General features: G+C 37.0%; 1 protein-coding gene across 5 annotated transcripts in view; it reads right to left on the reverse strand.

Annotated features, from left to right (window-relative positions):
* The window catches only part of LOC140780299 (ribulose bisphosphate carboxylase/oxygenase activase 1, chloroplastic-like), a 53405-nt gene that overhangs the window by 16928 nt on the left and 20461 nt on the right, over nucleotides 1-16016 (reverse strand). For all 5 annotated transcript variants that reach the window (XM_073125736.1, XM_073125740.1, XM_073125741.1 and 2 more), the window contains 4 exons: nucleotides 14084-14145; nucleotides 4272-4326; nucleotides 3735-3936; nucleotides 1750-1856 (listed from right to left, as the gene is read on the reverse strand). In XM_073125736.1, coding sequence (XP_072981837.1) covers nucleotides 1750-1856; nucleotides 3735-3936; nucleotides 4272-4326; nucleotides 14084-14145 — 426 coding nt within the window. The remainder of the gene's footprint in view (nucleotides 1-1749; nucleotides 1857-3734; nucleotides 3937-4271; nucleotides 4327-14083; nucleotides 14146-16016) is intronic.

Below are 16016 nucleotides of genomic sequence, written 5' to 3' on the forward strand. Positions count from 1 at the left end.
TGTTATGCACATGTAGTAAGTCCAAGTTTTCAAATATAAGAAGGAACTGATATGCAATGATTCTAGCATGTGTTGTGTCGATACACTGTCAGCACGTCCTAGTCTCTTTGATTCCTACATTGTAAAGAGTATTTTGTTTCTTGTAAATCTAGTACCAAAATGCTAAATCTATATAAAATGATTTACAAATGATAGATTTAGCAAAATTAAGCTAGATTTATCATTGGGTCTCTTTGAATTAATTTAATGGGTTTTGATCGGCACATAATAAGTGCCTCCCAATACTATACACATAACAGATGATATGGGATTACCAGTGTCGCTCCACATGAATCAGCACAAGCTATGCCATCGGCACAACTTGTGCCAATTGCCGGTAAGCTCATTAGCATGGCAATCCTTGAATACACATAACAATTAGCTTTTTTTCCATGAAAAGCATTACTAGAAGCCAACTTGAACATTTAGAACACCAAGAAGAGAATTAATTCTAATAGATAGATCTGGTAGACTATCTATGCTACAAGAGAAATAAAATTCTTGAACTTGAAAACATTGTTTTCCAACAGATATAAATTCCTTAAGTGAGAATTTTTCATTCCACAGCACAACTGTCTTCCTTCAACTCCTTCAACTCTTAATAAGTTGATATCAACAACCATTGGATAAATCCACTCTCTGACTTAAATGCTTAGAAAAGGAAAAATTCAGAAAGGTCAGGTGGAAGTGTCTTACAAGACAAAACAGATCAATGTAGGACAAGATACTTTGATGGTTGACATGGCGAAGCTTTGTGATACTTCACTATATTGGTGTCAAATGTCTCGGTAATGTCATAACTATGCCAAAGGGCGCAGTTAGCAAGGGTAATATCTGGTCATCACAAAAGAAAGATGCTGATTTTTTTTTTGCCTATTTTTTCCATATCATATGGACGTTTAGAGTGTACTTTGTGGTTACATTTATTATATACTTCAGGATGGTAGAGCCTTGGTTCTTGAAAGAGGGACAAATAATTATTGAATGTTTGCCTTAAAATACTTCTTTTTTGAATTTGTGAAGAAAATGTGAGGCATGTGGTGAAGAAAAATAAGGATGCACCTCTTGAAACAAAGAAAAAATGTAGTTAACAAAATTAACAGGACAGAAGCAACCATAGCTACAAAAGATTTTCTAATTTTCAATTTAGTGCAAGTTCTTCTCTTGTTTGCAAAAGAGGACAAGCAATCTTTCTTTTGAGCCATCCTATATTTGAAAATAGACTTGAGATAGGAAAGGCATCCTCCACCCTGAAGAGTGTGTCTACAGGCCAGCAAAAAATGGTTATTCTTTCTAATTCAAAGGCAGCTGATCCTTACAGCCACTACAGGAAGGCAAGCTCTCCACTTTTGCACCTGTTAGTGAGAAGTCATGCCCAATGGAGAAAGTTAGAGTAAAAATATTATTCTTCACAGAAGGAAACTATTGGTGAAGGTCTTCCTTCTATGTCAAATGTACCACTAAAACTCATCCCATCCCACCAGAAAAAAGGAAAACATGACACTAAAATAAAAGTCAAATATAGAATTGGTATTGGGATGATCCTCAAGCACTGAGACACCTGTTTTAGTTTTTACACTAGGCTGTAAAATAAGGAAATAATCAAACATATCAGAGTACAAACGAAAACAACATCAAAATGCAAAGCATCTTTCCAATTTGTTTTAAGCTTCCTCTCTTAAATATAAAAAAAAAGAAATTATTTTGTACCTTGTTTTGGGAATGTGTCTACAATTTGCAGGACATCCTCTCTCGATATTCCATCGTTTGCATACATTCGGTGAACAATGTTAACTATATCTTCACGGTCCGGCTGCCTGATTTTGCACACAAAAGTAACATAATACCAGAGGAAGAACACAAGATGACAAAAACAAAGTCAAATTCATGTATAAGATTAGTAGCTAGGGAAAAAATCTTCTGTAAAACAGGAATTTAATGGTACATATATTAGATGCATACAACTCTCAGGATGTAAAGCTACTATATTTTGTTGGCCATCTTACATAAATCAAAAGTTTCTCGTTTAGGCTGTGTGTGTGTTCCATTGGTAGTTTGGTACTGCTGGATCAGTACTTTTTGTGTACATATTGGGATCTCTCAAGTCAACATAGGATTAAACCACACATATATTAGATTCATACAACTGTCAGGATGTAAAGCTACTATCTTTTGTTGGACATCCTTACATAAATCGTGAATATCTCATTTAGGTTGTTTGTGTTCCATTGGTACTGCTGGATCAGTATTTTGTGTAATTATTAGGATTAAACATGGGTTTAAACCACTTAAAAAAACTCTAACCAGCAGAGAGCTTTTAAGTGAGGTTGCTTAAAGGGCCCATTCTCAAACATATTGGGATTACAAAATATTTATGGCTATGTCATGTTTCGAAGTATCGGCCAATACTAATACGTTATCGAAATTAGCCCTTATTGATCCAAAACCGGTTTTTTGATCCTAATATCAACTGTCTTGGCCGTAAACAAAAAAAATATTTATTTTTTCTTTTACGCAGGCTATACTGGAGTACATCATAAGTTGTATCTAACCTGAATGCAATTTGACACATTAATTATCAGTCTCTTGATGTTTTGAGCGCCACATTTTATGTTTTCTTCCTATTTTTCTATTTTTTTCTTTTTGTGTTATTTTTTTCTTTCTTCACTCTACCATTTTAACTTTTTCTTTTAACACCCCTACTCTCACCACTTTTGCAAAGGTGGTTGTTAGCCTTAAATAACATGAGGCTTCCTACCTTCTCTTATGCAGAGGTGATGATGCCAATGAGTACAGGCATTTATTAAATGCATCCAGAGTTCAATATTGTTCGTAGTATTTTCCCCCTTTGTATTATGTGGCTACTATCTTATGTGAACAATCTAAATTTTCCCATCTTTATTCTCCTCAATTCTAATATTTTTCAATATTTTATATCATTTTTCGGAAGGAGACCCTCTTCGGAGAATCTGGATCTTGACCAAGCCATATATGGAAGAAGCTTTTTAAGTAATTAAAAAGTAGTCTGAACCAAAACTAAAAAAAGATAAATAGAAGGAAAGGAAGAGAAAAATGAGGAGGAAAATGAATGAACAAGGAACAGTTCTAAATTTCTGCACTATATTTGGAAGACAATGGCAGACAGAAACTCTACCCTGATATAAGGTCAATATCTCTAACTAAGAGAACTTTCTTTTTTTATTCTTTCAGTTACTAGAATGTTAATCTGGGTTACAGTAGAATTTGGTGACACTGAATCGAGTACCATTCTTCACATATCCATGACATTTTTTAACCTGATTAACCATCTAAAAACTTTACTCCTTGGATATTATAGGCTACTTTCTCAATCATGATGTCAAAGTAAAATCATGAGGGTTAGCAAATGGGCTGAGAAAGGAAATTTTTCTAGGTTCATCAAAATAAAGTTATATCATGCTGCACTTTTTGTAATCTGTACTGTAGGAAGTTGACGTGATTTCTTAAATGTCAAACTACTTGAGCAAGATATCGCTAGAATAAAGTATAAAAACTAGGTAAAGTGTATATAGAAGCCATGTAGATAATTTGCCTTTATGCAACTCCAAATTACTTCATTTGGAGTTATCTTTTTTAAAAAGTAAGTAGAGTTCGTAATATACCCATGCTATTTTGAACATCTGATGAATGAAGAGATATCTTAAAAAGAACCCTACCAATAGAACTTCTCCATCCTTCCATCACGAATCAAGGGAGCATAAATTGTTGATAAATCATTTCCAGTTACTATTATGGGTACCCTATGCGTAACATCTGATGCTCTCCATTTTTGTCCAATGCTAACTCTAGTAGGATTATCTGACAAATTCATTAGCGTTCCAACCACAATTTGAGTATTGACGGTCATTTGCGTGTTTCCTGGCAAAAAATAAAAAATAAATTTAGGTAGATTTTCTTGATTGTAATTCAATTGTCATGTCATGGTTGCTTCACCAACCTAAGAATATGTAAGATCTCCTGAAAGGCAAGGTGCTGAACATGGCATTAAAAATGAGTCTCGAGTATGTTTGAGAAAGTCAGAAGCAGTGTAAACTATTTACTAGAAAAAAGGAAAATAAATATTTGCCACAAAGAATCTGTATAGGGCATGCTGACTACACTTTAATTTATGGATCACAGATCCTATTAAACTATTTTCTATTTCTTGAGATGATTGTATTACCAAAACAGACAGGTCAACAGTAATTACTCACCAAATCTTCCCAGCCCAGCATCGATATCATTGATCATCAAACAGCTTATCTTTCCCTGGATCAACCAAAGTGGAAGCAAGTAAATCATTTCAGAGAACACGACTGAAAATTCTCTGAGACAAAGTAATGAATATAAAATTGAACTGCAGCAAGAAAAGAACATACTACGCCATGACCACCGGAGAAAGCTTACTTCAGTGATTTCTGAGATAACAAGTGTTAGAATCAGGAAAAAAGAAAATTTGGGGGGTTGAGAGAGGAGGGTGCACGTGCTCTGCACGCGACGAGGTGCAAAAAGGATTCTCTCAATCAAAGACCACCATACGACTCGTTGGTAAGCCCTCTCCCACCCATAAATTTTAATAGAGTAAATTAGAAATACCTAATTTGGGGATTTCGGCTTCGCCGACAACTCTCGCCGGCCGGCGGCTTTGGGCTGCTGTTGCTCGTGCTCGAGAGCTCCAAGCCATTGGCCTTGCGCCATGGTTGCCTTCTGGAAGAGCCATCGTGGCTCCAGTCGTAGTCGGCATCGGAGTCGGCCGTCGGTAACGGATTCTCCTCCACCTCGTGAGGACGACGAAGTAGAGAGAGAGAGAGCCGGTCGTGAACCGCCGCCGGTCGGGACTTAGAGAACAGTCCCGGTATAAATCGCTTGCGATTTTCCGTAGTGACTCAAGTCTATCTGGAATTCCAGAGGAAAGTCTTAAATCAGATCACTGCGGTGACTTTCTTAGGTGACTTTGGCGGGGTTAGGGAACAGTCCTAGGATGAATGAGAAATTTTCTAGGTGACTCTAACTTCTCTCAACGGTTAGTGGAAAAGACAGAGTGTGTTGATCACATAGTGATACTATCTGATGACCCTAACTGAATCAGCTATGAAGAAAAGTTCTGAGCGTCATCTCGAGGTGACTTCTAGTTGATGTGGATCCTTTAGACCCATTGAAATATATGGCAGTATAAATATTGAAAAGATTTAAAACCGTATAAGGTTACAAGTTGTGACTCTCTCTATTGTTATCATTGTTATTATTTAAATAGCATGCCTATTGCAATTAGTTTTAAATTTAATAAAGCAATTTTTTATTTTATTTATTTATTTGCCATCGTACTCGTAGAAAGTATTATTAAGGCTTCGTGTATCTCAAGCATATTGAGATGCATGGCCGGTCATGATTCCTATTTCGGATCGTGACAAGTAATCCAGTTGTCCATTTAGAACTAAAAATCATCCTTATGTAATAACTAACAAATTTACCAAACTTCCAACAGGATCCGGGTGATGACACCCAAAAAAGTAACTTCCTCTTATGTGTTCTAGCTTCCTTTATGCCCACTGACTTCTGTCAAATGCTCTTGTGCACTTCCTTATAGGCCCTTACCGGCCTCCCTTCGCTAGCTAACTAGCTAGCTTTATAAGCCTACCTACCCTGGAACTAGCTACTGAAATCATTCTCATTCTGCTTCATTCTTCTTCTGACCCCCACCAACCAACCTTGCAAAAGAAAATGCCTTCTTTGCTTCTTCGAGAGCAGATGCTAATGCTCGATTCTTTCCTTGCGTGCCTCTTTCTTTGCGCCGCTCCTTCCATAGCCTATCCTATTCCTATGCTCCATCTCATTCAGTTTCTTGCTCTTTCAGACAACAACTGGATGCTTGTCTCGAATCAGCACTCTGCCAGTCTCACTGTCATTCTATCTAAAAGAAGGGCATCCACCCTCGGTTAAGTTAAGGGATAGACCAAACCAGCTCACTAATGAAATTTAAGATCAGGGAATGTTACCCAAAGCACACCTTATTCCCTCCGCTGAACGAATGGAATGAGCCTATGAAATAATAAAAAGAAGTATGAGTGAGAGAATCAATGTTTAGCAGTAGGCCTGGTTCACCAGGTTCTACCACTGTTCGGCCCAATCATATTCAAAATCTGAGTTTGATCCTGGCTCATAAGGAACGCTAGTTATATGCTTAGCACATGGTTGGTTCAGGTAGCTCAGCAGGTTAGAGCAAAGGACTGAAAATCCTTGTGTCAGTGGTAATTGTCTAATAGATGTCTCCTGACCAACCAAGAGCGAGCCTACTGAAGGAAGAAATGAAAGTGAATGAAAGAGGCTTCTTTCCAAAAAGTGGTGGTTCTTGCCTCCCTCGGATAGCTTTGCATGATATAAATAGACAAAGACAATCCATTGAAGATGTAGAGAACTTGAAATAAACTCATTAACTTATAGTATCTTGGTTTTTCTTTAAAGTAATTGTCTAATAGATGTCTCCTAACTTTTTGTATATAGGTTTCCATGTAAAATCTTACTATCTGCTTTATCGTTCAGTTTTAATTTGAAATTCCGATGTTCATACTTTTTGATTTTCAGCTTATGATTTGATATTCCAATATTCATACTTTTTGCTTATTAGCTTACTAGAGAAGATTCGTCTAATTCATTTGATGTAATTAGGACCTGATTGGATCACAAGGAAGGATATTAGACTCGATGGATCGAGCTATTTATTTGTTTATCAGCTTCCAATATTCATACCTTTTGCTTATCAACTTACTGGAGAAGATTTGTCTAACTCATTTGATGTGATTAGGACCTGATCAGATCACATGGAAGGATATTAGGCTCAATGAATTGAGCTATTTATCTTATTTGTTTTATTTTCTTATGTGGTTTAGAGTCCTAGTTATTTAAGTCATTTACTTATTTGCATGAACAAGTTGGATTAGATTAGTTAGAGTCTTAATTGTTTAAGTCATTTACTTATTTGCATGAGCTAGTCGGATCGCATTAGAGCCCGAGTAAGAAATAAATCTAAGTCTCTAAATTGTAGGAAATTACAGTCTGTGTAGACCAATGTCCTCCCATGTATTTTGATCAGGTCCGAGTCACATCATCATTCCACTATTAAATTAGCAATGAAATAGTCTTCTATTTATAACGATCAAGTCCCCCATATATCATTATTAGAGTTATTTGCTTATATTCTATTCTATTTATTTATATATATGGTGATATAAATAGGGCAAGGGCCCCTCTGTCATTGGAATGAAACACATTCACCAAAATCCTCTTTTCTCCTCCTCTCTTCTCTCCAAACCCATTTTAGGTTTGGATCTTTCCCATCTCTAGAGATTTAGCTCAAGCCATGTCTGCATTCCCCTTCACTGTCTTCATTGTTTCGTTAGACAACCCCAGCTCAATCCGAGCTCCTCGTCATTCTCTCTTCTCTCCAAACCTATTCTAGGTTTGGATCTTCTATTGTTACATGGTATTAGACCCTTCCCATCTTTAGAGATTTAGCTCAAGCCATCTCTGTCTTCCCCTTCACTGCCTCCTCCTCGTCATTCTCAAGCATCCCTCCTCCTTTGGCTCCACCACTCGTCGGAGGAGCAAATCGTTTCTTCTTAGCTCAACCTTTGGTCGCATCCTCATCATCTTCTCCTTCAGCCTCGAGTTCCAGCAGCAGCAGCCCTCTTCGTCGATGCTACAATAGCTGTAGCAATGAGTGCCCATCAAATGCTCGACAAAAGTTCTCTGTGATGAGAACTTCTGTTTTTCAGCAGCAGCCATAGCAACATGCTGTAGTCATCGTATTTGATTGCCATTGTAGCTCAATTGGTGCTCAACGATCTACAGCAGCAGCAGCGAGTGCTCACCAACTGTTCAACGAAAGTCCACAGTGTCTACAGCCTTCCTTTTTATTCTACAGCATTGTTTAATATTTCCACTCACCACATGTTTGACGAAAAGCCTAAGGCAGCAAATTTTGAAACACCCTTAAGGTATTTGATAGATTGTCTCTTCTAAATGGCATCTGGTGTTTTGATCAGTTGTGAGAGCCTTAGCTTCAATAATGCATCTACTTCTGCCTCTGCTTTCTTTGGTATAACTAAACCTTGGATTTTTAATTCTGGCGCCTCACATCATATGACATGTGATTCATCTATTTTCACTTGTATCACCTCTGTCCCCACCTCTATTCCTCATTCATGTTTACACTACTGATGGGACTCATTATCCCATCTCTTACATTGGTAACATCACTTTGAGGTTTCTTCCTAGTCTTACAATGAGTCTTATTTTTGTAACTCAGCTTTCTGACTCTAGTTACACTGTATTTTTCTCTTCTACTTCTTGTATTGTGCAGGACCCATCTACAGGCTAGAGGATCGACACCGATAGTTGGATTCGAGGGCTTTACTATCTAGACCAGCTTCACTTTCCATGACCTAGTCCTAATGCTTGTCCTGTCACTCTTCTCTCTTCTTCAAACTTGTGGCATCGACGTCTAGGTCATATATGTCTCAAGATCTTGTCCAAGTTTGGGTCCTTAGGTAGTAGTCGTTTTTCTTATTTGTCTCCTTGTACTACTTGTAGGTTGGCAAAACATCGGGCTCTTTTTTTCTTTTTAGTGAGAGTATCTCTGATTCTCCTTTCGATCTTATCCACTCTGACATTTGGGGTCCTGCTCCTCTTTCTTTAGGTCTTGGTTTTCTCTATTATGTATGCTTTATTGATGATTTCAGTCGTTTCATCTGGATTTATCTTATGTGTCAGCGCTCAGAGGTATGCCAAATCTATCGTGACTTCTCTTCTATGGTACGTACTCAGTTCGGCTGATCTATTAAGATCTTTCGATCTGATGGTGCTCGTGAGTATCTCTCCTTTGAGTTTTGTTCTATTTATGCTTTTGCCGGCACGCTGCCTCAGCAATCATGTCTGTATACCCCTGCTCAGAATGGTGTTGCCGAATGGAAGCATCGTCATCTTCTTGAGACCACTCATGCTCTTCTCTTTGAGGCTTCTATTCCTCGTTTTTATTGAGCCGAGGCTCTTCTTACTGCTCTCTATTTAATCAATCGAACTCCATCTTTAGTTTTTGATGGTGTGAACCCCGTACGAGCATCTCTATGGTACTTCACTATCTTGTGGTCCATCTTCATGTCTTTGGATGCACATGCTTTGTTCTTCTTCCTTCGAGTGAACGCAACAAGTTGTTCCCTCGAGCAGCTAAGTGCGTCTTTCTAAGATATAGTCCTGAGCATGAAGGCTATCGTTGTTATGACACTTCTGCTCCTTGTCTTAGGATATCACATTATGTCACTTTTCTGGAAGAGATACTCTTTTTCACCTCTGATGCTTTGTCTCCCTCAGACTTATCCTTTCTGGATCTCCCTACACCTATCATATCTTCCGTTCCCTCAGATGTCTCTGCCTCAGCTCCATCATCTGCCCCCCACTCGCCTGATACTCCTCTACCTATAGACACTCCTTTACTATCACTTCCATCTGCTACTCTAGTCCACTCTCTTGTTGAGGTTCTAGCTCTTCTAGAGGAGTACCACCTTCCTATGATGACCCTACCATATTTCTACACTTGCAGGTCGTGTCCCCCTTCTACAACTGAGCTTCCCTCTACTGGTAGTATCCTTCCGATCATCCCATCCTCTACTGTGATAGCTCCTACACCCGTTCATCGTTATCCAAACCGTGAGCATCGTCCTCCCGACTGGTATGGTTTTTTGATGACTTTCGTTACATACTCTCCCTAGTTTTACAATTTCCTCGCAGCCATCCACTCCACCCCTCAGCCTAGATCATATCGTGAGGCCGTCCAGGTTCTAGAGTGCAGCAGGCTATGATAGATGAGCTTCAAGCCCTTCAGCAGATGTATACTTGGGATGTTGTCCCTCTCTAGGCCGACATTGTGCCTGTCAGCTGCAAATGAGTTTTAAGGTTAAGTATCAACCTGATGGATCTATTGCTAGGTACAAAGCTCGTCTGGTTGCTCGGGGCTTTACTCAAGAATACGATATAGACTACAAGGAGACCTTTGCTCCTGTTGCCTAGATGACATCTGTCCGTACTATTCTTGCTGTTGCTTCGAGTTGCCGTGGCCTCTTCATCAAATGGATGTGAAGAATACGTTTCTTCATGGTCTTCTTGACAAGGAAGTGTACATGAATCCTCCATCTGGTTTTCCCTTTCCCTCAGGTGATCTATCGATTTCATAGTGTTCTCATAGCTTATGGATTTCAGGAGAGTCCTACTAAGCCATTTATGTTTTTGCGATCTTCTGCTCAGAGTCAGGTCCTCCTTCTGTATGTCGATGATATGATTATCACCAGAGATGACTCAGCGGGGATCCGCTTTCTTCAGCAGCATCTTTAGAGTCAGTTTGAGATAAAGGACCTTGGTCCTCTTCGATACTTTCTAGGTATCGAAATTGCTCAATCATCTTATAGTCTTTTGCTATCCCAGCAGAAGTATATTACAGACATTCTCAGTTGTGCTACTATCACTAACACTCATCCCGCTGCTACCCCAGTCGAGCTTCATGTGAAGCTCAGCTCGATGACGGTCAGCTTCTTCCAGATCCGACTAGATATCATCTCATAAATAATATTTTATTTTTGATCATATTCTAAAAATAAAGATCTCTTATATTTTATTTATAGAAAATAAAATATATTAGCATAAAGATTTCCTCTATTATTTTCTAAAAATAAAATATAATAATAAATATTTTTTTTACAAATCCGAAATTCCTTGAAGTAATTCTAATTTATATCTTATTTTCTATAAATAAAATAATATTAATTATTTTTAGGAATCTGAAATCCATATAAATTGAAATATTCCTAATTTATATCTTATTTTCTACAATAGAAATAGATATTAATTGTTTTCAGAAAATTCATTTAAATTGAAATATTCTTAATTTATTTCTTATTTTCTGCAATAAAAATAAATACTATGAAATCTGAAAAACAATAAAAAATAAAATCCCTTTTTTTCCAAGAATGATAAATATGAATTTTTTATAAAATACAAAATCTTAATATTTCTAATTCTTTATTGAAAATCCTTAAAACAACGAATTTATTTCTTATTTTCTGCAATAAAAATAAATACGATGAAATCTGAAAAATAATAAAAAATAAAATCCCTTTTTTTTCCAAGAATGATAAATATGAATTTTTTATAAAATACAAAATCTTAATATTTCTAATTCTTTATTGAAAATCCTTAAAACAACAAATTTCTTACATCATCATATTGTAAAGTTTCTTATCTTATAAAATCAAACAGTATAAGAATAAATATAAAGATATTTATAATTCATCAATTCTATTTTTATATAATAAAAATTTAAGAAAATATGAGTGGGAACTTGCCTTGATCGCTCAATTCAAAATAATTTGATTTTCGCATCCTAATCGTAAACTGCACGAATTCCAAAGCGTTCCATGATTGTCTTCTTTCCTTTTCTTCTCTTTGGTATGATAAAATATTTTTCCCTCTATTTTCTATTCTTTTTTTTCTCTAATCTCCCTCAAGAATAATCTCTTTTTCTCTCTTTTTTTTTGTCGGTACTGTAGCATTGCTATAGCTAAAAAAAATGCCTCTAGGGTTTTTTTCTTGGCCCCTTTTAATAGTTAAAAAAAATATAATAAGAGTCCTATTAGAATAAAGATTCTAATATCTTAAAGATATATCTAAAAATTTATTTTAATTTAATAAAAATTCCTCATTATCTAAACTGTATATTTCTATTTAATTTATTTATTTATGTTTTAAAATTCTGGGTTGTTACAAGATCCGAGTCAGATCCATAATGGATTTGGCCCGGTTTAATTAAAACTAGCTAATCCTGATCCGGATCGGCTGTTTCAGATCGGGATCGGCCGATCCGACAAACCTTGACAAAAAGTAAATGAGCAAATTAGATGACTAGGCTCGATCCAGCGAACCTAATGTGTCATAAATGGATCCAATCCGACCAAGTTTGTATCAATTCACATGTAGGAAAAGATAATATTGGGGATATTAGTGTTGGAGATATTAATGTAGACCACTATCTGTAAGTAGTAAATAGCTTTTCTTCTTCACAGTTCGCACTTACATTAAAACATTTAAAGGTTATTGTAATCAATGTAGTCATATGCTGATGTGATAAGTCAACTACATGAAATTAAAGAAATATAATTAATTTTTTAGTATATTTGGCCATAGGGACAGTGTTTTTGATTTTAGTATATCCGGCCATAGGGACAGTGTTTTTGAAGTCTGTAGATGTTCATGTTCATTTAAAAAATGTAGATCACATTTTCTTAGTCGATGTATGATGTAGTAGACTAAATAGGTAAGAAAAGAAGAGTCCAAATGGATACCAACAACCAATCAAATTATAAAGCTGTTGGGCAGTTACTTATGTCAAAGAGACAACATTTATTTTGGATAACACATAGTCTTGATCTTATGTTAGAAAATATGGTCAAAGATCCTCAAATTGAAGAAGTCATATGTGAAGTCAAAGGATGAGAATATTTATATATAAACATAGTTGTGTTATTCAATTACTTAGATAGAGATCATGAGACTCAACATCACTAGATTTGCTACTTATTTTCTAGCATTGAAAAGCATCATGCAATATAAGGATGATATTATGCAAATGTTTACATTACAAGAGTAGTCTACACAAATAAATTAAGAAAATAAAAATTTAAGGATCAAATTGGATCACATCAAGGGAATATTGAGCTCAATGGATTGAGTTTAGTTATTTTATCTTCTTATTTGGTTTAGTTAGAGTTTTAATAGGTTAGAATTTTAGCTAAATCCAGTTCTGTGCAGTTTCAAAAAAATATTCGTAGGATATTTCACAGACGTCTGAACTATATCAAACCAGTTGGAAAAGATCAGTGGCTTCCTCATCTATAACTTATATTCAGAGTTTCATCAGATTCGACATCTATCTATGGCGAAATGAAGGGTTAATACAAGAAGGTAAGGAAGATTGGATTAGTTAAGTTTGTTTAAGACTTTTTGATTTAATCTCTATAAATAGGGCCTTATGACTTATATCTTAGAAATTCATTTGCTGCTCCCTATCTCTCCTATCTTGCTCTAGCCGTCAATGCCCATCTCCTTCCTTGTTTACCGACCGCACTATCTCTCTATTGGTTTGTTCTCTCCTAGCTTCTAATCCCCTTCTTCTATATCCTCTACTCCTCCATGCTACCAAGTGACTCTGGCGGGATTAGGGAAAAAATTTCTGGATTTTCGTCCTGGTGACTCTAATTTTACTCAACGGCTAATGGAAAAGTCGATAGGGCACTGCAAAGTATCTACTATGACCCTAGACGGATTGACTATCTAAAAAATTCTTCGGCATCTAGCTTATGAGGACTTATTATTTTGTAGGAATTTAAAAAGCCGCTTAGTGAAGACTTTGAAGGCGGAGTACCATTTTTGTTGTATCAATCTATTTTAGGATTTAATTATTATTTGGGCTTTCGTGTTTTCTCTAGTTTTATCCTAAAGATTCGCGGCCATTATGTTCCTAGATTGGGGTGTGACAAGATCAACCCACATAATAATATAACAAAGAAATTGAAAATAGAAAAACTGAGGATTTAAATACTTATTAGCGATGACATCGTGAGTGTTCCCAATCCTTATCCAAAAACTGATACTTAGAATCTTGCGCTTTCTCTCTCTCATAATTGTCATTGCCTACTGAAGAATATTCAAAAATTACAAGAGACTCCAATCAAGATGGCTTGATAAGAATATTCAAAAATTAGAACCACCAACAATTCTACATGATGCTCGTAACAGGGTTTCAATTCTTTTAACTAAAAGTACCCAGCCTTAGATAATATCCAGTAATAGTTATCAAAGATACCATGAGCTCTCCAGCATGTTAAAATCTTAAAGCAAATAAGCAGATAAAATTTGGAACTGCACAAGATTGCTAAACATATATAGAAGTAGAACATATATAAATATGATAAAAGCTTCTAACTTGGTTTTGGATCACTTGAGAAGCTGTTCTATACCGATCACGTATGAGCCTTCCCGGTTCTCCTGCAAAAAGAATAAACCAAGTATCTAGAATTCTAATATATCAGAAAATGAATCAGACTTTTTCACCTTTTACCAATTGTAGTGTCAAATGAACTTCAAACTTTTTCACCCTTTACCAATTGTAGTATCAAATGAACTTCAAATCTTGACGTAACATACAATAAAATTCTAGTTCCAATTAGAATGTAAAATATAAGTCACTAGATAGGAGCATAAGCACATCTACTTTGATAGATAAAGTGTACGCCAAGGTTCCAGAACTCGAGATTGGGATTGGGATTGTGAAACCTAGGATCCAAGATCAAGCTCAATGTGATTGGGATTGGTATGGTATCGGCCAATACTCGATCTATAATAGGCTATCCGACTTGAGGATATCATAATTGATGTCCCCAAGCCCATGTTATGAACCGACCGTCCGCTTCCCGATCTAGATCAAATGCAGAAAAGCAGCCCGCACAGTCAGAGGAAAATAATCACCAAATATTTTACTGTAGACGGAAAGTTACAAAGCCAGGGGTGGTCGATTCATAACTTTCTAATCTACATTTTTGGTATTTATGCCCTTTGCAGATTCTGACTGCAACTGGGACGAAAATACGTAAAAGTGGGGGTGATGGTGGGAGTGACGGGTGATGGTGATGATGAGGAGAGGGATGATAATGGTGATATGAGGGATGGATCGTGGTGTTAGGGAGGTGTTAGGGAGATAAGGATGAGGGGGAAGAAGCGGTCGAGATCCCAAGGAGGAGGGAAGAGGGAGGACTCGACAGATAAGGGGGGTTAAAGGATCACCGGCGATGAGATGTTGCACGACTAGAGCTTGAACGAAGGGGATGGAAGATTAGGGTAGAGAGGAAGGAAAGGGATAGAAATCAATATTCATTCATAATCATCCTTTTGGTTGCCATCTACACCTTAAGAGGCTAACCAAACAAGTCAAAATGACAAATAATAACTCTAGAAACAATGAATTCTCGCCGATCGCGTTCGAATGGGGTCGAATGCATTCAAACGCGAAATTTGCATTCTTTGCCGATGCGAATGTATGCAGGCGTTCGCATGTGGGTATTTGAACCATGTTTGAATGCACAAATTGCGTTCTCTGTCGATCTAAACACCTGCAAGCCTTCGCAAGAAGTGTTCAAATGCGACCCTCCTGTGTTCGAACACGATATACAGAATCCTTATTTTCTGAAGGAAACAATTAAAACAACAACAAGAGTAGATTCCTGTAGGGTGTATCCGTGCTCGAGACGACTCAGTGGGTCCGAATCATATCAGCCCAGCAAGAGAGAAACTCTCTCGTGTTCGCTTCCCCCCACTCTCCCTCTCCTAACCCATTCGATGCTAATCTGGCCTCGTTGACGTCCGATGAAGCTTCTCTAACAAAGATCCGACTCCCCCAACCTCCGGTCACTCTGCGTATATTTTTTCCTTTTTCTTTTCTCTCTCTCTCTCTCTCTCTCTCTCTTAGCAATTACTTTTTCTCTCTTTTTTTGTTCTCTTCCTTCCTCTATAAAGAGGAAGAAAGAGAAAGAAAGGGAAGGAGAGGCTAGAGAGAGAATGATCCTTGGCTCTCCCCCTCACTCTGCGTATATTTTTTCCTTTTTCTTTTTGCTCTCTCTCTCTCTTTCTCTCTCTCTCTCTCTCTCTTAGCAGCTACTTTTTCTCTCTTTTTTTGTTCTCTTCCTTCCTCTATAAAGAGGAAGAAAGAGAAAGAAAGGGAAGGAGAGGCTAGAAAGAGAAAGATCCTTGGCTCTCCCCCTCTCCCTCTCTGTTCTGCAGCAATTTTTGCTACAGTAACAGAGAGAGATACGGAGGACAAGAAAAGAAGAAAGAGAAAGGGAGAAAAATGCTGAAGATAGGAA

The sequence above is a fragment of the Typha latifolia genome, chromosome 1 (assembly GCF_019914945.1).
Source record: "Typha latifolia isolate L0001 chromosome 1, TyphaL0001v2, whole genome shotgun sequence".
In the NCBI taxonomy this organism is placed as follows: Eukaryota; Viridiplantae; Streptophyta; class Magnoliopsida; order Poales; family Typhaceae; genus Typha; species Typha latifolia.